Source organism: Brassica napus, unplaced genomic scaffold, assembly GCF_020379485.1.
Source record: "Brassica napus cultivar Da-Ae unplaced genomic scaffold, Da-Ae ScsIHWf_1875;HRSCAF=2516, whole genome shotgun sequence".
NCBI lineage: Eukaryota > Viridiplantae > Streptophyta > Magnoliopsida > Brassicales > Brassicaceae > Brassica > Brassica napus.
The window spans coordinates 1-24,830 of NW_026015291.1; the positions used below are offsets into that span (position 1 = coordinate 1).

A 24,830-nucleotide genomic window follows, 5' to 3' on the forward strand; every position below is an offset into this window, starting at 1 on the left:
AATTTTCTCAAATCTATGGGCTAACCCTACAAAAATATTGAGTTTTTTGGTCAATACTTTATATACTGAGCCTATAATCTTTAGTGTTGTTTTAAAATTTCTACCAATTCTACATTTGTATAATGTATGCTAAACTATTTTTTCATGGTAAATGAGCATCGTTCAATTGTTTTTATCAATTAATTTTGTAAAACTTCATATACCCCCTAAATCGATGGAATAACCACTATAAAATTATTATTTTCTTGATAAACGGAGAGCACAAAGGCTCCAAACCTCTTTGAACATCATCATATGTTAGTGCAGGATGCACTAGGCATTAAACAATATTGTCATATTTTTTGAAATTTTCTCAAAATCTATGGGCTAACCCCTACAAAAATTTGAGTTTTTGGTAAATACTTTATATACTGAAGCATATAATCTTTAGGTTGTTTTAAAATTTCTACCATATTCTACATTTGTATTAATATATGCTAAACTCTTTTTCATGGTAAATGAGCATCGTTCAATTGTTTTTATCAATTAATTTAGTAAAACTTCATAATACCCCCTAAATCGATGGAATAACCACTATAAAATTATTATTTTCTTGATAAACGGAGAGCACAAAGGCTCCAAACCTCTTTGAACATCATCATATGTTAGTGCAGGATGCAACTAGGCATTAAAACAATATTGTCATATTTTTTGAAATTTTCTCAAAATCTATGGGCTAACCCCTACAAAAATATTGAGTTTTTGGTAAATACTTTATATACTGAAGCCTATAATCTTTAGTGTTGTTTTAAAATTTCTACCATTTCTACATTTGTATTAATGTATGCTAAACTCTTTTTCATGGTAAATGAGCATCGTTCAATGTTTTTATCAATTAATTTAGTAAAACTTCATAATACCCCCTAAATCGATGGAATAACCACTATAAAATTATTATTTTCTTGATAAACGGAGAGCACAAAGGCTCCAAACCTCTTTGAACATCATCATATGTTAGTGCAGGATGCAACTAGGCATTAAAACAATATTGTCATATTTTTTGAAATTTTCTCAAAATCTATGGGCTAACCCCTACAAAATATTGAGTTTTTGGTAAATACTTTATATACTGAAGCCTATAATCTTTAGTGTTGTTTAAAATTTCTACCATATTCTACATTTGTATTAATGTATGCTAAACTCTTTTTCATGGTAAATGAGCATCGTTCAATTGTTTTTATCAAATAATTTATAAAACTTCATAATACTCCCAAATCGATGGAATACCACTATAAATTATTATTTTCTTGATAAACGGAGACGACAAAGGCTCCAAACCTCTTTGAACATCATCATATGTTAGTGCAGGATGCAACTAGCAACTAGCATTAAACAATATTGTCATATTTTTTGAAATTTTCTCAAAATCTATGGGCTAACCCCTACAAAATATTGAGTTTTTTGTAAATACTTTATATACTGAAGCCTATAATCTTTAGTGTTGTTTTAAAATTTCTACCATATTCTACATTTGTATTAATGTATGCTAAACTCTTTTTCATGGTAATGAGCATCGTTCAATTGTTTTATCAATTAATTTGTAAAACTTCATAATACCCCTAAATCGATGGAATAACCACTATAAAATTATTATTTTCTTGATAAACGGAGACACAAAGGCTCCAAACCTCTTTGAACATCATCATATGTTAGTGCAGGATGCAACTAGGCATTAAACAATATTGTCATATTTTTTGAAATTTTCTCAAAATCTATGGGCTAACCCCTACAAAAATTGAGTTTTTGGTAAATACTTTATATACTGAAGCCTATAATCTTTAGTGTTGTTTTAAAATTTCTACCATATTCTACATTTGTATTAATGTATGCTAAACTCTTTTTCATGGTAAATGAGCATCGTTCATTGTTTTTTATCAATTAATTTAGTAAAACTTCATAATACCCCCTAAATCGATGGAATAACCACTATAAAATTATTATTTTCTTGATAAACGGAGAGCACAAAGGCTCCAAACCTCTTTGAACATCATCATATGTTAGTGCAGGATGCAACTAGGCATTAAAACAATATTGTCATATTTTTTGAAATTTTCTCAAAATCTATGGCTAACCCCTACAAAAATATTGAGTTTTTGGTAAATACTTTATATACTGAAGCCTATAATCTTTAGTGTTTTTTTTAAATTTTATACCATATTCTACATTTGTATTAATGTATGCTAAACTCTTTTTCATGGTAAATGAGCATCGTTCAATTTTTTTTATCAATTAATTTAGTAAAACTTCATAATACCCCTAAATCGATGGAATAACCACTATAAAATTATTATTTTCTTGATAAACGGAGAGCACAAAGGCTCCAACCTCTTTGAACATCATCATATGTTAGTGCAGGATGCAACTAGGCATTAAAAAATATTGTCATATTTTTTGAAATTTTCTCAAAATCTATGGGCTAACCCCTACAAAAATATTGAGTTTTTGGTAAATACTTTATATACTGAAGCCTATAATCTTTAGTGTTGTTTTAAAATTTCTACCATATTCTACATTTGTATTAATGTATGCTAAACTCTTTTCATGGTAAATGAGCATCGTTCAATTGTTTTTATCAATTAATTTAGTAAAACTTCATAATACCCCCCTAAATCGATGGAATAACCACTATAAATTATTATTTTCTTGATAAAGGAGAGCACAAAGGCTCCAAACCTCTTTGAACATCATCATATGTTAGTGCAGGATGCAACTAGGCATTAAAACAATATTGTCATATTTTTTGAAATTTTCTCAAAATCTATGGGCTAACCCCTACATATTGAGTTTTTGGTAATACTTTATATACTGAAGCCTATAATCTTTAGTGTTGTTTTAAAATTTCTACCATATTCTACATTTGTATTAATGTATGCTAAACTCTTTTCATGGTAAATGAGCATCGTTCAATTTTTTTTATCAATTAAGTTTGTAAAACTTCATAATACCCCCTAAATCGATGGAATAACCACTATAAAATTATTATTTTCTTGATAAACGGAGAGCACAAAGGCTCCAAACCTCTTTGAACATCATCATATGTTAGTTCAGGATGCAACTAGGCATTAAAGCAATATTGTCATATTTTTTGAAATTTTCTCAAAATCTATGGGCTACCCCTACAAATATTGAGTTTTTGGTAAATACTTTATATACTGAAGCCTATAATCTTTAGTGTTGTTTTAAAATTTCTACCATATTCTACATTTGTATTAATGTATGCTAAACTCTTTTTCATGGTAAATGAGCATCGTTCAATTGTTTTTATCAATTAATTTAGTAAAACTTCATATACCCCCCTAAATCGATGGAATAACCACTATAAAATTATTATTTTCTTGATAAACGGAGCAAAAAGGCTCCAAACCTCTTTGAACATCATCATAAGTTAGTGCAGGATGCAACTAGGCATTAAAAAATATTGTCATATTTTTTGAAATTTTCTCAAAATCTATGGGCTAACTAACCCCTACAAAAATATTGAGTTTTTGGTAAATACTTTATATACTGAAGCCTATAATCTTTAGTGTTGTTTTAAAATTTCTACCATATTCTACATTTGTATTAATGTATGCTAAACTGTTTTTTCATGGTAAATGAGCATCGTTCAATGTTTTTATCAATTAATTTAGTAAAACTTCATAATACCCCCAAAATCGATGGAATAACCACTATAAAATTATTATTTTCTTGATAAACGGAGAGCACAAAGGCTCCAAACCTCTTTGAACATCATCATATGTTAGTTCAGGATGCAACTAGGCATTAAAAATATTGTCATATTTTTTGAAATTTTCTCAAAATCTATGGGCTAACCCCTACAAAAATATTGAGTTTTTGGTAAATACTTTATATACTGAAGCCTATAATCTTTAGTGTTGTTTTAAAATTTCTATCATATTCTACATTTGTATTAATGTATGCTAAACTATTTTTCATGGTAAATGAGCATCGTTCAATTGTTTTTTATCAATTATTTAGTAAAACTTCATAATACCCCCTAAATCGATGGAATAACCACTATAAATTATTATTTTCTTGATAAACGGAGACACAAAGGCTCCAAACCTCTTTGAACATCATCATATGTTAGTGCAGGATGAACTAGGCATTAAAGCAATATTTTCATATTTTTTGAAATTTTCTCAAAATCTATGGGCTAACCCCTACAAAAATATTGAGTTTTTAGTAAATAATTTATATACTGAAGCCTATAATCTTTAGTGTTGTTTCAAAATTTCTACCATATTCTACATTTGTATTAATATATGCTAAACTATTTTTCATGGTAAATGAGCATCGTTCAATTGTTTTTATCAATTAATTTTGTAAAACTTCATAATACCCCCGTAATTGATGGAATAACTACTATAAAATTATTATTTTCTTGATAAACGGAGAGCACAAAGGCTCCAAACCTCTTTGAACATCATCATATGTTAGTGCAGGATGCAACTAGGCATTAAAGCAATATTTTCATATTTTTTGAAATTTTCTCAAAATCTATGGGCTAACCCCCTACAAAAATATTGAGTTTTTGGTAAATACTTTATATACTGAAGCCATAATCTTTAGTGTTGTTTTAAAATTTCTATTATATTCTACATTTTGTATTAATGTATGCTAAACTATTTTTCATGGTAAATAAGCATCATTCAATTGTTTTATCAATTAATTTAGTAAAACTTCATATACCCCCTCCTAAATCGATGGAATAACCACTATAAAATTATTATTTTCTTGAAAACGGAGAGCACAAAGGCTCCAAACCTCTTTGAACATCATCATATGTTAGTGCAGGATGTAACTAGGCATTAATGCAATATGGTCATATTTTTTGAAATTTTCTCAAAATCTATGGGCTAACCCCTACAAAAATATTGAGTTTTTGGTAAATACTTTATATACTGAAGCCTATAATCTTAAGTGTTGTTTTAAAATTTCTACCATATTCTACATTTGTATTAATGTATGCTAAACTCTTTTTCATGGTAAATGAGCATCGTTCAATTGTTTTTATCAATTAATTTTGTAAAACTTCATAATACCCCAAAATTGATGGAATAACCACTATAAAATTATTATTTTCTTGATAAACGGAGAGCACAAAGGCTCCAAACCTCTTTGAACATCATCATATGTTAGTTCAGGATGCAACTAGGCATTAAAGCAATATTGTCATATTTTTTGAAATTTTCTCAAAATCTATGGGCTAACCCCAACAAAATATTGAGTTTTTGGTAAATACTTTATATACTGAAGCCTATAATCTTTAGTGTTGTTTTAAAATTTCTACCATATTCTACATTTGTATTAATGTATGCTAAACTATTTTTCATGGTAAATGAGCATCGTTCAATTGTTTTTATCAATTAATTTAGTAAAACTTCATAATACCTCCTAAATCGATGGAATAACCACTATAAAATTATTATTTTCTTGATAAACGGAGCGCAAAAAGGCTCCAAACCTCTTTGAACATCATCATAAGTTAGTGAAGGATGCAACTAGGCATTAATAAAATATTGTCATATTTTTTGAAATTTTCTCAAAATCTATAGGCTAACCCCTACGAAAATATTGAGTTTTTGGTAAATACTTTATATACTGAAGCCTATAATCTTTAGTGTTGTTTTAAAATTTCTACCATATTCTACATTTGTATTAATGTATGCTAAACTCTTTTTCATGGTAAATGAGCATCGTTCAATTGTTTTTATCAATTAATTTTGTAAAACTTCATAATACCCCCAAAATTGATGGAATAACCACTATAAAATTATTATTTTGTTGATAAACGGAGAGCACAAAGTCTCGAAACCTCTTTGAACATCATCATATGTTAGTTCAGGATGCAACTAGACATTAATAAAATATTATCATATTTTTTGAAATTTTCTCAAAATCTATGGGCTAACCCCTACAAAAATATTGAGTTTTTGGTAAATACTTTATATACTGAAGCCAATAATCTTTAGTGTTGTTTTAAAATTTCTATCATATTCTATATTTGTATTAATGTATGCTAAACTATTTTTCATGGTAAATGAGCATCGTTCAATTGTTTTTATCAATTAATTTAGTAAAACTTCATAATACCCCCTAAATCGATGGAATAACCACTATAAAATTATTATTTCTTGATAAACGGAGAGCACAAAGGCTCCAAACCTCTTTTAACATCATCATATGTTAGTGCAGGATGTAACTAGGCATTAAAGCAATATTGTCATATTTTTTGAAATTTTCTCAAAATCTATGGGCTAACCCCTACAAAAATATTGAGTTTTTGGTAAATACTTTATATACTGAAGCCTATAATCTTAGTGTTGTTTCAAAATTTCTACCATAATCTACATTTGTATTAATGTATGCTAAACTATTTTTCATGGTAAATGAGCATCGTTCAATTGTTTTTATTAATTAATTTTGTAAAACTTCATAATACCCCCGAAATTGATGGAATAACCACTATAAAATTATTATTTTCTTGATAAACGGAGAGCACAAAGGCTCCAAACCTCTTTGAACATCATCATATGTTAGTGCAGGATGCAACTAGGCATTAAGCAATATTGTCATATTTTTTGAAATTTTCTCAAAATCTATGGGCTAACCCCTACAAAAATATGAGAGTTTTTGGTAAATACTTTATATACTGAAGCCTATAATCTTTAGTGTTGTTTTAAAATTTCTACCATATTCTATATTTGTATTAATGTATGCTAAACTGTTTTTCATGGTAAATGAGCATCGTTCAATTGTTTTTATCAATTAATTTAGTAAAACTTCATAATACCCCCTAAATCGATGGAATAACCACTATAAAATTATTATTTTCTTGATAAACGGAGAGCACAAAGGCTCCAAACCTCTTTGAACATCATCATAAGTTAGTGCAGGATGCAACTAGGCATTAAAGCAATATTTTCATATTTTTTGAAATTTTCTCAAAATCTAAGGGCTAACCCCTACAAAATATTGAGTTTTTGGTAAATACTTTATATATGAAGCCAATAATCTTTAGTGTTGTTTTAAAATTTCTATTTATTCTATATTTGTATTAATGTATGCTAAACTATTTTTCATGGTAAATGAGCATCGTTCAATTGTTTTAAATCAATTAATTTATTAAAACTTCATAATACCCCCTAAATCGATGGAATAACCACTATAAATTATTATTTTCTTGATAAACGGAGAGCACAAAGCTCTCAAACCTCTTTGAACATCATCATATGTTAGTGCAGGATGCAACTAGGCATTAAAGCAATATTGTCATATTTTTTGAAATTTTCTCAAATCTATGGGCTAACCCCTACAAAAATATTGAGTTTTTGTAAATACTTTATATACTGAAGCCAATAATCTTTAGTGTTGTTTTAAAATTTCTATCATATTCTATATTTGTATTAATGTATGCTAAACTCTTTTTCATGGTAAATGAGCATCGTTCAATTGTTTTTATCAATTAATTTTGTAAAACTTCATAATACCCCTACCCCAAAATTGATGGAATAACCACTATAAAATATTATTTTCTTGATAAACGGAGAGCACAAAGGCTCGAAACCTCTTTGAACATCATCATATGTTAGTTCAGGATGCAACTAGACATTAATAAAATATTGTCATATTTTTTGAAATTTTCTCAAAATCTATGGGCTAACCCCTACAAAATATTGAGTTTTTGGTAAATACTTTATATACTGAAGCCAATAATCTTTAGTGTTGTTTTAAAATTTCTATCATATTCTATATTTGTATTAATGTATGCTAAACTATTTTTCATGGTAAATGAGCATCGCTCAATTGTTTTTATCAATTAATTTAGTAAAACTTCATAATACCCCCTAATCGATGGAATAACCACTATAAAATTATTATTTTCTTGATAAACGGAGAGCACAAAGGCTCCAAACCTCTTTGAACATCATCATATGTTAGTGCAGGATGTAACTAGGCATTAAAGCAATATTGTCATATTTTTTGAAATTTTCTCAAAATCTAAGGGCTAACCCCTACAAAAATATTGAGTTTTTGGTAAATACTTTATATACTGAAGCCAATAATCTTTAGTGTTGTTTTAAAATTTCTATCATATTCTATATTTGTATTAATGTATTCTAAACTATTTTTCATGGTAAATGAGCATCGTTCAATTGTTTTTATCAATTAATTTAGTAAAACTTCATAATACCCCCTAAATCGATGGAATAACCACTATAAAATTATTATTTTCTTGATAAACGGAGAGCACAAAGGCTCCAAACCTCTTTGAACATCATCATATGTTAGTGCAGGATGTAACTAGGCATTAAAGCAATATTGTCATATTTTTTGAAATTTTCTCAAAATCTAAGGGCTAACCCCTACAAAAATATTGAGTTTTTGGTAAATACTTTATATACTGAAGCCTATAATCTTTAGTGTTGTTTTAAAATTTCTACCATATTCTACATTTGTATTAATGTATGCTAAACTATTTTTCATGGTAAATGAGCATCGTTCAATTGTTTTTATCAATTAATTTTGTAAAACTTCATAATACCCCCGAAATTGATGGAATAACCACTATAAAATTATTATTTTCTTGATAAACGGAGAGCACAAAGGCTCCAAACCTCTTTGAACATCATCATATGTTAGTGCAGGATGCAACTAGGCATTAAAGCAATATTGTCATATTTTTTGAAATTTTCTCAAAATCTATGGGCTAACCCCTACAAAAATATTGAGTTTTTGATAAATACTTTATATACTGAAGCCTATAATCTTTAGTGTTGTTTTAAAATTTTTACCATATTCTACATTTTTATTAATGTATGCTAAACTCTTTTTCATGGTAATGAGCATCGTTCAATTGTTTTTATCAATTAATTTAGTAAAACTTCATAATACCCCCTAAATCGATGGAATAACCGCTATAAAATTATTATTTTCTTGATAAACGGAGAGCACAAAAGCTCCAAACCTCTTTGAACATCATCATATGTTAGTGCAGGATGTAACTAGGCATTAAAGCAATATTTTCATATTTTTTGAAATTTTCTCAATATCTATGGGCTAACCCCTACAAAAATATTGAGTTTTTGGTAAATACTTTATATACTGAAGCCTATAATCTTTAGTCTTGTTTTAAAATTTCTACCATATTCTACACTTGTATTAATGTATGCTAAACTATTTTTCATGGTAAATGAGCATCGTTCAATTGTTTTTATCAATTAATTTTGTAAAACTTCATAATAACCCCGAAATTGATGGAATAACCACTATAAAATTATTATTTTCTTGATAAACGGAGAGCACAAAGGCTCCAAACCTCTTTGAACATCATCATATGTTAGTGCAGGATGCAACTAGGCATTAAAGCAATATTGTCATATTTTTTTAAATTTTCTCAAAATCTATGGGCTAACCCCTACAAAAATATTGAGTTTTTGATAAATACTTTATATACTGAAGCCAATAATCTTTAGTGTTGTTTTAAAATTTCTATCATATTCTATATTTGTATTAATGTATGCTAAACTATTTTTCATGGTAAATGAGCATCGTTCAATTGTTTTTATCAATTAATTTAGTAAAACTTCATAATACCCCCTAAATCGATGGAATAACCACTATAAAATTATTATTTTCTTGATAAACGGAGAGCACAAGGGCTCCAAACCTCTTTGAACATCATCATATGTTAGTGAAGGATGTAACTAGGCATTAAAACAATATTGTCATATTTTTGAAATTTTCTCAAAATCTATGGGCTTAACCCCTACAAAAATATTGAGTTTTTGGTAAATACTTTATATACTGAAGCCTATAATCTTTAGTGTTGTTTTTAAATTTCTACTATATTCTACATTTGTATTAATGTATGCTAAACTATTTTTCATGGTAAATGAGCATCGTTCAATTGTTTTTATCAATTAATTTTGTAAAACTTCATAATACCCCAAAATTGATGGAATAACCACTATAAAATTATTATTTTCTTGATAAACGTAGAGCGCAAAGGCTCCAAACCTCTTTGAACATCATCATATGTTAGTGCAGGATGCAACTAGGCATTAAAGCAATATTATCATATTTTTTGAAATTTTCTCAAAATCTATGGGCACTCCTACAAAAATATTGAGTTTTTGGTAAATACTTTATATACTGAAGCCAATGATCTTTAGTGTTGTTTTAAAATTTCTATCATATTCTATATTTATATTAATGTATGCAGCAGTTAATGCTGGTGGAGAACGCAAACGTCTGCTAAACATTGCAATGCAACTGCGTAAATGCTGTAATCACCCTTATCTCTTCCAGGGTGCAGAGCCTGGCCCACCATATACCACAGGAGATCACCTCATAACAAATGCTGGTAAGACTAGCGTTCAAACTATATCCTTCAGATGTATGTGTACATGTTTTTGTGAACCATCTTTATATTTTTGTTTTCAGGTAAGATGGTTCTCTTGGATAAATTGCTTCCTAAGTTGAAGGAACGTGATTCGAGGGTTCTTATATTTTCTCAGGTAAACGCCTGGTACAGAACAGCTTACGGTTCATCTTCTCTGTTTCCTTTCTTTATTTGAAGTCTGAGCGTTGTTCTTTTTTGTTGTTAAATTGTATCAGATGACAAGACTTTTGGATATTCTTGAGGATTATTTAATGTATCGTGGTTATCTATATTGCCGAATCGATGGAAACACTGGTGGTGATGAACGAGACGCCTCCATAGAAGCCTACAACAAGCCAGGAAGCGAGAAATTTGTTTTCTTGTTATCTACTAGAGCAGGAGGGCTTGGTATCAATCTTGCTACTGCAGATGTTGTGATTCTTTATGATAGTGACTGGTAAGTCTTATCTTGTCCATTGTAGTTTTTGAGTGTCTTTTCAGTTTTGACGAGTCTGGTGGATTTTGGTAGGAACCCGCAAGTCGACTTGCAAGCCCAGGATCGTGCCCATAGGATCGGTCAAAAGAAAGAAGTTCAAGTGTTTCGATTCTGCACTGAGGTTGATATTCTCTTCTTGTGTGTCAAGTAAGAACAAACTATGACTGTTTGGATTAATTACGTAATAGTTGTTTTCAGTCTGCTATTGAGGAGAAAGTAATTGAGAGAGCGTACAAGAAGTTGGCGCTTGATGCTCTGGTTATTCAACAAGGACGACTGGCAGAGCAGAAAAGTAACTTTGCTATAACGATTTTGCAAAATGCAGTGATTCATCTCTAACATTATTAATTTTTTAATTACTATATGCAGCTGTCAATAAGGATGAGTTGCTTCAAATGGTAAGATATGGTGCTGAGATGGTGTTCAGCTCTAAAGATAGCACAATCACAGACGAGGATATCGATAGAATCATTGCGAAAGGAGAGGAGGCTACAGCTGAACTTGATGCCAAGATGAAGAAATTTACAGAAGATGCTATACAGTTTAAAATGGATGACAGTAAGGGTGTTATAGATCTTTTTCCCATTATGTTGTGTTACTAGTGTAATATTTGGATAATCAATCGTCTTATTTGTCACAGGTGCTGACTTCTATGATTTTGATGATGACGAAAAGGTAACCCTCTATATATATATTTTCAGAGTTTATGCTTTCATATGATACCCTTGTTATGACTTATGATCTGCATTACCGAAAATTACATTTACTGTTTCTTACAAATATGTTTTGTAGGATGAGAACAAGCTTGATTTTAAAAAGATTGTGAGCGACAACTGGAATGATCCACCAAAGCGGGAGAGAAAGCGCAAGTAAATGTTCTTTTTTTTTGCCTATACAATGTCCAGTCCTATTTTATCTGTCTTCATATACTTTATCTAACCGAAAAGTTTATCTACTGTATCTTCAGCTACTCTGAATCTGAATACTTTAAGCAAACATTGCGACAAGGTGCTCCAGCTAAACCTAAAGAGCCTAGAATTCCGCGCATGCCCCAGTTGTAAGTACCTCAATAAACACTACTCTGCATCTGTGAACTGCCTTTCCCCTGTCTAGCTGTTATTTTTACCCTAGAAATCTAATTGCTTGTCCATCACTCAGGCACGATTTCCAGTTCTTTAACACTCAGAGATTGACCGAGTTGTATGAAAAGGAAGTACGCTATCTCATGGTAGGGCCCTTTAAATGAAATACTTCTCACTGGTTTGTTGTGCTTCGGAGCGAGTTCTCAACTAGTAAAATCATCTTTCTTCCGTTTGGTTTCAGCAAACACATCAGAAAAATCAGCTGAAAGACACAGTTGATGTAGAAGAACCAGAAGGTCAAGCTCCGTTTCTCAGTTTGTGCCCACTTTGCTAACATTTATTTCCAGCGAACTCATTACTGATTGAGACATTTCTGTTTGAAGGTGGAGATCCCTTAACCGCTGAAGAAGTAGAAGAAAAGGAGAGTTTATTGGAGGAGGTAAAGTGAACGTTTTATGTTAAAGGTTGTCTTAGACATTTTGATTCGTTGGGCTTTTATTTATTTAATTGTTAATCTCCAGGGTTTCTCAACATGGAGCAGAAGAGACTTCAATAGTTTTCTCAGGGCGTGTGAGAAGTATGGCCGCAACGATATCAAAAGCATTGCCTCCGAGATGGAAGGTAAAACAGAGGAAGAAGTTGAAAGATACGCCCAAGTATTCAAAGAGCGATACAAGGAGCTGAACGGTATGTAACACAACACCTTTAGATGCTACCTCAAGAAGGAGCTTATGCTCACATTTCCTTTCTGAACCTGCAGACTACGACAGGATCCTTAAGAACATTGAGAGGGGAGAGGCAAGAATCTCCAGGAAAGATGAAATCATGAAAGCCATAGGGAAGAAACTGGACCGCTACAGAAACCCTTGGCTGGAACTCAAGATTCAATACGGTCAGAACAAAGGGAAGCTGTACAATGAGGAGTGCGATCGTTTCATGGTCTGTGTCTTTTCTTCATTCCCTCTCACTGTTTTGTTTCACTATTACTATTATGAAAGTTTAATTGTTGGGTTTGAACAGATCTGCATGGTCAACAAACTTGGGTATGGGAACTGGGACGAGCTAAAGGCAGCATTCAGAACTTCACCTCTGTTCAGGTTTGACTGGTTTGTGAAATCTCGCACGAGTCAGGAACTCGCTAGAAGATGCGACACTCTGATTCGACTGATTGAAAAGGAGAACCAAGAGTTTGATGAGAGAGAGAGGCAAGCCCGTAAAGAGAAGAAGCTCGCAAAGGTAAAACAATGTAACATATATATAGTTGTTGTCTTTTGTTTAGATTCCTCTGGATGCTTATTACTTTATGTTTAAATCTTTGAAGAGTGCAACACCATCAAAGCGACCTTTAGGAAGGCAACAAAGTGAGAGTCCTTCATCGTTGAAGAAGCGGAAGCATCTGAGATGATTATCTGAGCTCAGTTAAGCTTTTTGTTGTTGTATAAAAATCTAAGTTTATCTTATACATTGTAGGTAAATTTAAATCTGGTTTGGTGAATTTTGTTTGGTTTAACTTGGATTTTGATGAAATAAATTATATAAGTTAATATATAATTCATTTCATCAAAATCCAAGTTAAACCAAGACAACATTCACCAAACCAGATTTAAATAAGATAAACTTACAAGGACATTATATGCTTCAGGAATCGAAGTCACGTGAATAAGGCCATTTATTAGCAGTAACCGTTGTTTACAAGGACAGAAAAAAAACAAGAGATATGGCCGTATGAGAGAGAGAATCTATTAATATATGGACAAATGGTAAATGACAGAAGCTTTGGTTTGGTCTCTCTGCTTCTATCAAATCTCAGACCCCAAAAAATAATCTTCTTTTCTCTTTTCTTAATGTTGTTTTAGTTCATGAAGAATCAGAGGATGTTTTCCTCTCTTGTTTCTATTTTAACTTGAAGAAGCCTTAGCTTCTATAGCGGAGTCGCAACTGGTTCCAGCTGCCTCTTGTTGGCTCAAGCCACTAACCATGGGAGAAGAAACTACAGCAGTCACAGCCTCTGTGGTGGGTTCATTGCTCGAACTTATCGGAGCTGATGATCCAATTGGGTATGGAGCCACAGGCATATTGGTTAGAGATGAAGCAGATGGGCTGTAGCTAAGTGAAGAACTCATAGAGTGATTAAACTTACACGCCGGTCCAAACTTGCAGATTCCATGTTGCGCAAAGTGAGTGCACTGCGCTACGCCCTGTGTCAAAACATGTATTGAGAATGTTGTCTACCAAAAAAGATGATCATATTTTTGTAAAAGACTTACGGGGCGTAGTGGAAGGCCAATGGAGTTGAGGAGAACACCAGTTTTAGGTTGAAGAACTGCATCTAGAGGAGGATGATGGTATCTACACGAAGATCCGAACTTACAGTCACCGGTTCTCATGAAGTATTGACACTCAGGTTGATCAGGACGCTGAGGAAAAGATTGTTCTGTTGATGTAGTCAAGGAAGGTCCACCAGATTGGTACGTTCCTGTATAAGCAGGCCCTGAAGGAGATAAAGGCGCGATACCATAAACAGAACTCGATGGTTGTGTTCCAGGTGAAGGCATTGCTGTTAAAGAAGCCTAATACCAAATAAATTGATTTATTTAGCCAAACATAAAGGTAATAAATGAAATAATCTTAAAAAGCTAGAATACCTGGTAAGGGTTCCAACTAGGATATGTAACCATTCCAGGAGGCATAACCATTGGAGGAGGACCACCGTAAGGACTTGGAAGATAAGAAGCAGGTAGAAGAGAAGGTCTTGACAAAACTAAACCATACTGTTGAGACGAAGGCATTGGTTGAGACTGAAGTGTTGGATATATAGTCTGTAGCTGCGGTTGCGGCTGCTGCTGTTGAGGTTGTAGTGGGACGGGATGGTTGAATCTACAGGTCAAACCAAATTTACACTGACCGGTTCTCATGTAATAAGAGCACTCTTTCTCTCCCTGTAATCAATTACAAAATAGCTTGTAAGAGAAGATACAATACAATATGTGGATGGAGAGATGAAAGAACACAAACCTGGCGTAATGGATATCCCAAATAACTTAACGAGACAGGCGCAACCGAACCACCTCCTTGCCTAGGATGATGATACTTGCAAGAAGCACCGAACTGACATGTCCCCGTTCTCATAAAATGCTGAGCAACAACAAAAGACAAAAAAAAAAAAAACAAATCTAAAGCTCACACCTTTCTATTAAAAACAAAGACAGAACAAACTGAAACAGAGATTGATTAATTACAAAACCTGACAAACCGGATGTCCCATCCTCTCCGGTAAACCTCCATCTCCTCCTCCAATAACCTAAACACCAATTCAATAGCTCACTGATCTGAAACCTAAGAATCAAAATTAGGAAACTTTATTACCGCTCCACGATTGCGCGGGTGATTAAACCGACACCTTGACCCGTACCCGCAAACACCGGTTCGCAAGTAATAAATACAATCAGGCTCATCGGATCGCTCCGGGTACGATTCTCCTCCTCCTCCTAACGCTAACCGCCCCATCGAAGCTACCCAAAAAAAAAACACGCATTTTTCAAAACAGAACCCTTTGATAATCACCAATGACTCAATGCTCGAAAGACCATTACTTTCGACTCCATGAGAGGTCCACTGAATCGACGGATCCGATCGCGACCCTTCTTCACCGGCGCGACCGTACCGGTCCATTTTCTTAACAGAGGGAGAACAAAACTCTCCCAGAAACAAAAAAGAAGAAACCTTTTTGGCTTTTGTCGGAATGTCTGAAAGCTCCGATCGAAGAAGACTGGGCAGATCGTGGGGGTTTGCTTCTACACTACTCTCACTCGCTTGATCTCTCTAAGCTTCAAAGCTACAAGAAGAAACAGAACTACGAAAGTAAATTAATTTTCTTTTTAATATAATTTTTCGGCTTCAATTTTTAATATAATTATAAAAGTTTTTTTGACCTTTTTGATCTTTCTTTATGCGTGCTCGCATCTTTCGTGGGTGTTTTGCCGGTGGTGGTTAACATACGCGCCAAACATAGCATAGCATTAGTCATGACTTCTCTTTACATTAGTTATTTATTTATTTCGTCTCTTGTCTTTTTAACATTTAGTAAAATATTAAAAAAAATATCTTTTAAAAATTTAAGTAAAAAACAGAATATTTGTTAGTTAAAAGAATTTTAGTATTATAAAGCTAAAACTCAGGTTAAATATTTATAGAAAAGCTTATCTCCAATCAGTATCACTAAGCTACATATTGGATCGTACTTTAAATAATTTAAGTCTACGGATCTTGACTTATTTTGTTTGTTGTTTATTCGTACATTAAAGTATAAGAAAAGGACGCTGATTAGATTTTAGTGTTTTATAAAAATACTGTACTAGATTGTAGAAAGTTTCTGTATGGCCAAGTTTGTTTCTAGTTTAATTTTATGAAAGTATATATATTTCAGGAAACTGCAACTTTCTTACACCACTAGTGATTGGGTCGACAGTTGCTATATTTGGTGAATAATGCCAACGCAATTTCAACTATATCAGAGTCGCCAGTTAGAGTTAGAATTATTTTACGAAAATTTGAAAACATTATTTTGCGTGAATTATATATCAAGAAGTTTAATTGCTATAATTCACGAAGTTTATTTGCAAGCAATTAAACCGTGACTTTGCTTACATCACTTACGGAAGTCGAATAGGTTTGGTCATCAAACGACCAATCGAACGGCAATCAAAAGCATTAAGCTGTTCACCAACGCTCTAGATCTATTCCAAAGTCATTGTCCATTGATCTTGCTGACCAAACGAACCCGAGGGCTCATTGAGTAATTGAGTGTAGTAGGTGAAGAAGCCCATTCTCTGCATAAAATTCAAATTAAAAGTAGTTATGATTTCGTTCCCTCATTCATTGAGAGTTAATTTGAATAACGAAAACCAAGTAGAGTCGAATTTAGTTCGTTTAGTTATAATTTGACTGATCGAAAAGGTTAACACCTGCTTTTTCTTTCTAGTATGTGGTTTGTCTAGTTATTTTCTTTCAAAATATAGTTCATAGTTGTTTAATTTGTTTAAAAAGTTGATCTATTATATATTTGTATGGTTTTAAAGAAGCTTTTCAAGGTTCTTAATATATCATGACCTACAGTTGAATCTCGCAGACACATTGACTAGTATTCTAAAACCTAGGAATAACAATGTTCATTCATCATCTGGCTCAACTTTTTCTGAATAATCCTTTTGTGTGATTCATATTGTTTGTGAATAAATGAATGTTGATAATAAAAACAAGGAACAAAGTGAAGATGTGATTCACACAAACCATATTTGTTTTGGAATAGTAGCGCACGTGTCATCCAAAATACCTAAGTACTTGTAGAGTTGCTAAAATTACAAAAAGTACTTGCATAATTTTCAAATATTATACAATCAAAATGTTATGCAACAAAGAAGACAATGAACCTAGCCCAATATTATAGTTAATACTTAATACTCCCTCCGTTTCATAATAGATGATGTTTTGAAGAGTTATTGATGTTTCAAAATACATGATGTTTGATATTTTTTAATTAGTTTAAAGTTCATTGAAAACTGTGTGACCAATAATGTTTTATAATATTTTTGATGATTGGCTGGATTATATTTATTTAATATTTTTAGTTTCACTATTTAAAAAAATGTGTATGTCTTAATTCTTGTGTCTTCATCCAAAACATCAACTATTTTGAAAGAGAGAGAGAGTAGTAATATTCACATTATAAAATTATGAGAGTCAAAATTTAATAGGTATTTGCTAGCCGACATTTGGTAGATGAAGAAAGGAGAGATGTTATGATCCAAATGAACCTTTGGGGAATAATACAATCTTCGAACTAGGAACCTAGCCATATGTGGCTCATACCTGTCCGAGTCAAACCCGGTGGCGGAACTACCGTTATACCACGGTGGTCAAGTGCCCCATGTGGATTCCTGTTAAAAAAAAATTACTTGTATTTTCTATAGAAAATATGATATAATTGGTTTGTTGACCCATTTCAAATATACAAGTTATCAAATTGACCCCAGTAAAATGTTTTCCTGCCTCAAACCTTTTACTATTTTGTTTTATTACATAACTTTTTTTTGGTAAAATATTACATAAATTTATTACTGTTATCTCTTTAAACTCCTTTTGCAAAGTGATTTTAGTGGTCTCAAGGTTGATTAATTTTCTACATATATCAATTAATTAATTCAGTAAAACTTTATTATACATCCTAAATCGATGGAATAACCAATATAAAATTATTATTTTCTTGATAAACGGAGAACACAAAGGCTCCAAACCTCTTTGAACATCATCATATGTTAGTGCAGGATGCAACTAGGCATTAAAACAATATTGTCATATTTTTTGAAATTTTCTCAAAATCTATGGGCTATAACCCCTACAAATATATTCAGTTTTTGGTAAATACTTTATATACTGAATCCTGTAATCTTTAGTGTTGTTTTAAAATTTCCAACATATTCTACATTTGTATTAATGTATGCTAAACTCTTTTTCATGGTAAATGAGCATCTTTCAATAGTTTTTATCAAATAATTTAATAAAACTTCATAATATTCCCTAAATCGAAAAAATAACCACTATAAAGTTATTATTTTCTTGATAAACGGAGAGCACAAAGGCTCCAAACCTCTTTGAACACCATCATATGTTAGTGCAGGATGCAACTAGGCATTAGAACAATATTGTCATATTTTTTGAAATTTTCTCAAAATCTATGGGCTATAACCCCTACAAATATATTGAGTTTTTGGTAAATACTTTATATACTGAATCCTATAATCTTTAGTGTTGTTTTAAAATTTCCACCATATTCTACATTTGTATTAATGTATGCTAAACTCTTTTTCATGGTAAATGAGCATCTTTCAATAGTTTTTATCAAATAATTTAATAAAACTTCATAATACTCCCTAAATCGATGGAATAACCACTATAAAGTTATTATTTTCTTGATAAACGGAGACGACAAAGGCTCCAAACCTCTTTGAACATCATCATATGTTAGTGCAGGATGCAACTAGACACTAAAACAATATTGTCATATTTTTTGAAATTTTCTCAAAATCTATGGGCTAACCCCTACAAAAATATTGAGTTTTTGGTAAATATTTTATATACTGAAGCCTATAATCTTTAGTGTTGTTTTAAAATTTCTACAATATTCTACACTTGTATTAATGTATGCTAAACTCTTTTTCATGGTAAATGAGCATCGTTCAATGGTTTTTATCAATTAATTTAGTAAAACTTCATAATACCTCCTAAATCGATGGAATAACCACTATAAAATTATTATTTTCTTGATAAACAGAGAGCACAAAGGCTCCAAACCACTTTGAACATCATCATATGTTAGTGCAGGATGCAACTAGGCATTAAAACAATATTGTCATATTTTTTGAAATTTTCTCAAAATTTATGGGCTAACCCCTACAAAAATATTGAGTTTTTGGTAAATACTTTATATACTGAAGCCTATAATCTTTAGTGTTGTTTTAAAATTTCTACCATATTCTACATTTGTATTAATGTATGCTAAACTCTTTTTCAAGGTAAATTAGCATCGTTCAATGGTTTTTATCAATTAATTTAGTAAAACTTCATAATACCTCCTAAATCGATGGAATAACCATTATAAAATTATTATTTTCTTGATAAACGGAGACGACAAAGGCTCCAAACCTCTTTGAACATCATCATATGTTAGTGCAGGATGCAACTACGCATTAAAACATTATTGTCATATTTTTTGAATTTTTTTCAAAATCTATAGGCTAATATTCAGTTTTTGGTAAATACTTTATATACTGAATCCTATAATCTTTAGTGTTGTTTTAAAATTTCTACATATTCTACATTTGCATTAATGTATGCTAAACTCTCACTACAAGAAAATATGAATATTGCTACCACAATATTTGTCACAATATATTCTTTTTTCGTCACAAATTTTCTATTGTGACCGATTTGTGACAAATTATAAAAAGTCACAATAAAATGGTCACAATTCAGTTTACGTGTCAAAATCGTCACAATTTTAGTGACCATTAACCACAGTAACAAATTTGTCACCAATTGTGACAAAATGTCAAAGTCACAAAAACGACACAATTTGTTACTAATTAAATTGTCATAAATACGTTACAAATTATGACCAAAGTTAAACCACAAATTCGTCACAAGTTGTTACCAAATATGTGTTACCCATTAGTTACATATTCTGACCAAAATGATGTCGCATATTCGTCACAGTTAGCTACCGAAAGATGGTAATGAAATTGTCACAAAATCCTTTAATTTGTGACGTTTTATTGTTACTAATCTTGTAACATATCATGACTAACAGAGTGAAAAAAAAATGGCAAATTAGTCACATATTGTAGTTACAACATCAGTTTTAAATATATAAATATTATATATAATATACGATGAAACATTAAAAACGTTACCATTAATATACCAAAAAAAAACTTAACATCAAAATCAAATAACAATGATAGGTTCACAAAGATAATCACATGAAATAGTCTTAACAAAATACATAATAAAAAATATTAAAAACATGGGGTGAACGTAAGCTTCATGGAAAGTGGAAATTTCTGGTGGTGGATCCAAGTCTAGACACTTAGATTTGTGATAGACTGAACAAGAGTCTCCATATTCTCAAGTCTCTTCTGAAACTGCAGATTCTCTTCACAGCTCTGTTTTAGTTCTGATTCCACCTCTTGCAATCTTTGTGTTAACATTTCAACTTCTTCAGAAGCTTCGCGTGCATTCCACGAAACATCACAAGCTGGTAAAACTTTATTGTGTAATGCTCCAAGTCCAAAGACACGTCCCTGTTTAGACATTCCAACAGCCTAATAGAAATGACAAACATGAGAACAAAAACAAAAGCACTACAATAACTGTAACTACAATAAATAAATACTACAAGATGTACTGATAGTCAGTCTCACCATTGTCAAAATGAAAAAACATGAGAACAAAAACAAAAGCACATGAGAACAAAAACAATTACAAAATTAGAAAAGAAATAATACAAGTGATCAGAAACTAAGAATGGAAATATAAACCTTACCATCACATCTTGAACTTTGGCATAGGAACATAAACCCGCTCTATGTCGATGCGAACCTAAACCATTGCGATCAGACAATCGAGAAGCACGTGCACTAGCACTCGTTTTTTTGGCTTTCGGTGTTGCCCAATAAGCTTGCATAGTGGTCCAATAGTCAGACAAAATCCAGTTAGGTTTTACTCCTCCTTTCTTTCTAACACTTACCATTCCTTTGAGGCTATAGGAAACAAATTTCTTAAACTCTTTTTCAACTGAATAGTTGATCGAAGCATCCCAATTGAACTTTTTCTGAGAAAGAGTATAGCAAAGATGATGAATGAATTATAAAACCATTACAGAATTATATAAGAAACATAAAATCAGTTACTCAGCGTTAAAATAAAGCTAAGACCATAATATCTGAGTTTTTATTACAAAAGCGTGGTGATGGATACGAACAATTACGTTAAGGTTAGCAAAATCATGATACAAAACTTTGATACAGTTTTAGCAATTCAACTCCAAATCCAAATCCATAATCAAGTAGAAATTACCTTTTTAACTGGAAACAAACCAAACGTAAGAAAGACGACAAAGAGACCGAGAGGCAACAAATAAAAGAGATATATAGATGAGATAATCTTTTGGGGGGGTTTTAATGGGTTCGTGAATTTTTTGGCAACATTAAGCGGTATAATGAAAATTTTATGCCTCCACTAACAAAATTTAAGGCGGCTTGGTTATAAAATTTAGAAACCCACTATCTAATTTTAAGACGTGTGGTTATTTAACACAAAATATTTACTTAATGAAAATAAGAAAAGTATGTAGCTTAAATAAATCATAGATAATAACAGGTTCATCAACGAATAGAATTTCGTTATTTTAAATATAATATCTTTTAAAAAAGAAAATATAATATTATCAAATTATATTATGTTTTTAAAAAAAAAAAAAAGTAAAAACTAAATAAAAAATAATAGTAATTACAAAAAAAAAAGAATGTAAAAAATATTTATTTTTAACATTTTCAACAAAACACTAAATCCTAAACCCTAAATCTTTGGATAAACCCTAAACTCTAAATCATAAACACTAAATACTAAAACCCTCAGGAGTTTAGGGTTTAGGGTTTAGGATTTAGGGTTTAGTATTTTAGTGTTTTTAATTTAAAATTTAGGATTTATTCAAGGGTTTAAGGTTTACCCAAAGGTTTAGGATTTATGGTTTAGGGTTTAGTGTGTTTGAAGACAATGTTAAAAAAAAATTATTTTTTTAATAATTTTTAAAACTACTATTTTTTTTTTAGTTTTTAGTTTTTATTTTAAAAACATAATATAATTTGATAATATATATATATATATATATTTTAAGAAATCAAATTTTAAATAACGAAATCATATTAGTTAGTGAACCTAGAACACAAAGAAAATCATTACTTGAAGTAACAGCTCAAACAAGCTTATGAAGCATAAAGCCTTGACTGTAATTAATTACTACCAATGTCTCAAACAACAGCTTATCAAAGTATATAAGCATGAAGAGTTATAATGGATGTCCAAGTAGATTGTATACGAGAATCTACTTTCTTGAAAATGATAACAGTTACGTTGCAATCCATTAGTCCAACTAACGATATAACCCTTGTTGCAATCCATCACTTCCAAGAATCTTTGTTTAACAGAATGAACGTAACAAAAAATATTAAGTTAAATAGGGGTTTAAATCAAAATAAAATGCTGAAATATAAGTCTTTGAATCAAAATAAAACACAAACAACGACCAGTTTAATCAGACTCTGTTCCGACACTTCAATATCTGAATTTCCATTTTCCTCATCTGATCCAAGATTTATCATTATGATCACTCACATCATCAAGGTACTCTGCTTGGCCATGTAGATTTGTTAACGTCTCTACTTGAACAGAATCGACATTCACAACTGGAGAATCATTTTCAAACTTATGTACTTAAGTTTATAGCTAGGATATAAAAGTTCATGCATACAATGAAAATCTGTAGTTTAAATATGAACTTTTTATATGAATTATATTTTCTTGTCAACATTTAATTTCTTATATGAATTTTCAAATCTGATTTTATATAAGTTATATGCATGTTTAGAATTGAGTTTTTGGTCATTATTTCAGAGAAAATCATGTTTTTATGTTAAAGATAGAGATAATGGCTTAATTTTGAAATTAAGAGAATTTTTTTTCTGAGTATGATATATTTTAAATACTCACGTGCTTTCATTGTAACTAAAAATAGTCATAAAACATGATGAGTTTTTTTCTTTTTCATAACAGTTACGTTGATGGCACAATTACAGACAATGAAATTGTAAAATTAATAACATTTTGCTCGCATAATTTATAGCAATATTTATGACAAGTTGTTCGTCTCTAATTCGTCATCATTTGTGACATTATTTTGTTACTTAAAATTAAGTCACAATATTATGACTAAATAATTACCATTTAGTAACGTAATAACTTGGTCACAAGTTAGTTAACAATTCGTCACAATATTGTGACAAACTATTTTGACACAAAAATTAGTCACAATATCCATCTTTTTTTGTAGTGTCTTTTTCATGGTAAATGAGTATCTTTCAATAGTTTTTATCAAATAATTTAATAAAACTTCATAATACTCCCTAAATCGATGGAATAACCACTATAAAGTTATTATTTTCTTGATAAACGGACACGACAAAGGCTCCAAACCTCTTTGAACATCATCATATGTTAGTGTAGGATGCAACTAGGCATTAAAACAATATTTTCATATTTTTTGAAAATTTCTCAAAATCTATGGGCTAACCCCTACAAAAATATTGAGTTTTTGGTAAATACTTTAAATACTGAAGCCTATAATCTTTAGTGTTGTTTTAAAATTTATACCATATTCTACATTTGTATTAATGTATGCTAAACTATTTTTCATGGTAAATGAGCATCGTTCAATTGTTTTTATCAATTAATTTAGTAAAACTTCATAATACCCCCTAAATCGATGGAATAACCAATATGAAGTTATTATTTTCTTGATAAACGGACACGACAAAGGCTCCAAACCTCTTTGAACATCATCATATGTTAGTGTAGGATGCAACTAGGCATTAAAACAATATTGTCATATTTTTTGAAATTTTCTCAAAATCTATGGGCTAACCCCTACAATAATATTGAGTTTTTGGTAAATTCTTCATATACTGAAGCCTATAATCTTTAGTGTTGTTTTAAAATTTATACCATATTCTACATTTGTATTAATGTATGCTAAACTCTTTTTCATGGTAAATGAGCATCGTTCAATTGTTTTTATCAATTAATTTAGTAAAATTTTATTATACCTCCTAAATCGATGGAATAACCAATATAAAATTATTATTTTCTTGATAAACGGAGAGCACAAAGGCTCCAAACCTCTTTGAACATCATCATATATTAGTGCAGGATGCAACTAGGCATTAAAACAATATTGTCATATTTTTTGAAATTTTCTCAAAATCTATGGGCTAACCCCTACAAAAATATTGAGTTTTTGGTAAATACTTTATATACTGAAGCCTATAATCTTTAGTGTTGTTTTAAAATTTCCACCATATTCTACATTTGTATTAATGTATGCTAAACTCTTTTTCATGGTAAATTAGCATCTTTCAATAGTTTTTATCAAATAATTTAATAAAACTTCATAATACTCCCTAAATCGATGGAATAACCACTATAAAGTTATTAT

General features: G+C 30.9%; 2 protein-coding genes across 3 annotated transcripts; one reads left to right on the top strand and one right to left on the bottom strand.

The window, feature by feature from the left end:
* The first annotated feature begins 10,257 nt into the window (after nt 1-10,257).
* On the top strand, nt 10,258-13,928 carry LOC106391790 (ISWI chromatin-remodeling complex ATPase CHR11-like). The gene is made up of 17 exons (XM_048772794.1): nt 10,258-10,408; nt 10,489-10,562; nt 10,663-10,883; nt 10,956-11,043; nt 11,121-11,214; nt 11,292-11,480; nt 11,563-11,597; nt 11,715-11,791; nt 11,890-11,979; nt 12,081-12,150; nt 12,246-12,300; nt 12,388-12,443; nt 12,526-12,691; nt 12,765-12,943; nt 13,025-13,240; nt 13,326-13,422; nt 13,647-13,928. The coding sequence occupies exons 1-16, from the start codon at nt 10,258-10,260 to the stop codon at nt 13,407-13,409; spliced, it is 1,845 nt and encodes a 614-aa protein (XP_048628751.1). The 3' UTR covers nt 13,410-13,422; nt 13,647-13,928.
* Nucleotides 13,656-15,955, bottom strand: LOC106391799 (zinc finger CCCH domain-containing protein 34). Of its 2 annotated transcripts, none has more exons than XM_013832511.3 (8): nt 15,937-15,955; nt 15,598-15,839; nt 15,371-15,516; nt 15,249-15,305; nt 15,020-15,139; nt 14,650-14,943; nt 14,272-14,574; nt 13,656-14,202 (listed from the first exon to the last, which is right to left on the bottom strand). In XM_013832511.3, exons 2-8 carry the CDS (start codon nt 15,674-15,676, stop codon nt 13,903-13,905), a joined length of 1,299 nt encoding a protein of 432 aa, XP_013687965.2. In that variant the 5' UTR covers nt 15,677-15,839; nt 15,937-15,955; the 3' UTR covers nt 13,656-13,902. The 2 variants fall into 2 exon arrangements, with proteins under 2 accessions (XP_013687965.2, XP_022557884.1); XM_022702163.2 differs by lacking the exon at nt 15,937-15,955 and having other exon boundaries at nt 13,656-14,045; nt 14,145-14,202; nt 15,598-15,876.
* Between the last annotated feature and the right edge of the window lie 8,875 nt (nt 15,956-24,830).

What these genes read in the sequence shown, in the direction of transcription:
- LOC106391799 (XM_013832511.3), bottom strand. Translation starts at nt 15,676, where the DNA reads ATGGACCGGTACGGTCGCGCCGGTGAAGAAGGGTCGCGATCGGATCCG. An exon ending in GACCTCTCATGGAGTCGAAA is followed by an intron (nt 15,517 to 15,597) that starts GTAATGGTCTTT and finishes TTTTTTGGGTAG; the next exon opens with CTTCGATGGGGCGGTTAGCG. An exon ending in TGGGATATCCATTACGCCAG is followed by an intron (nt 14,944 to 15,019) that starts GTTTGTGTTCTT and finishes AATTGATTACAG; the next exon opens with GGAGAGAAAGAGTGCTCTTA.
- LOC106391790 (XM_048772794.1), top strand. Translation starts at nt 10,258, where the DNA reads ATGTATGCAGCAGTTAATGCTGGTGGAGAACGCAAACGTCTGCTAAAC. An exon ending in TGTTTCGATTCTGCACTGAG is followed by an intron (nt 11,044 to 11,120) that starts GTTGATATTCTC and finishes AGTTGTTTTCAG; the next exon opens with TCTGCTATTGAGGAGAAAGT. An exon ending in ATTCCGCGCATGCCCCAGTT is followed by an intron (nt 11,980 to 12,080) that starts GTAAGTACCTCA and finishes TCCATCACTCAG; the next exon opens with GCACGATTTCCAGTTCTTTA.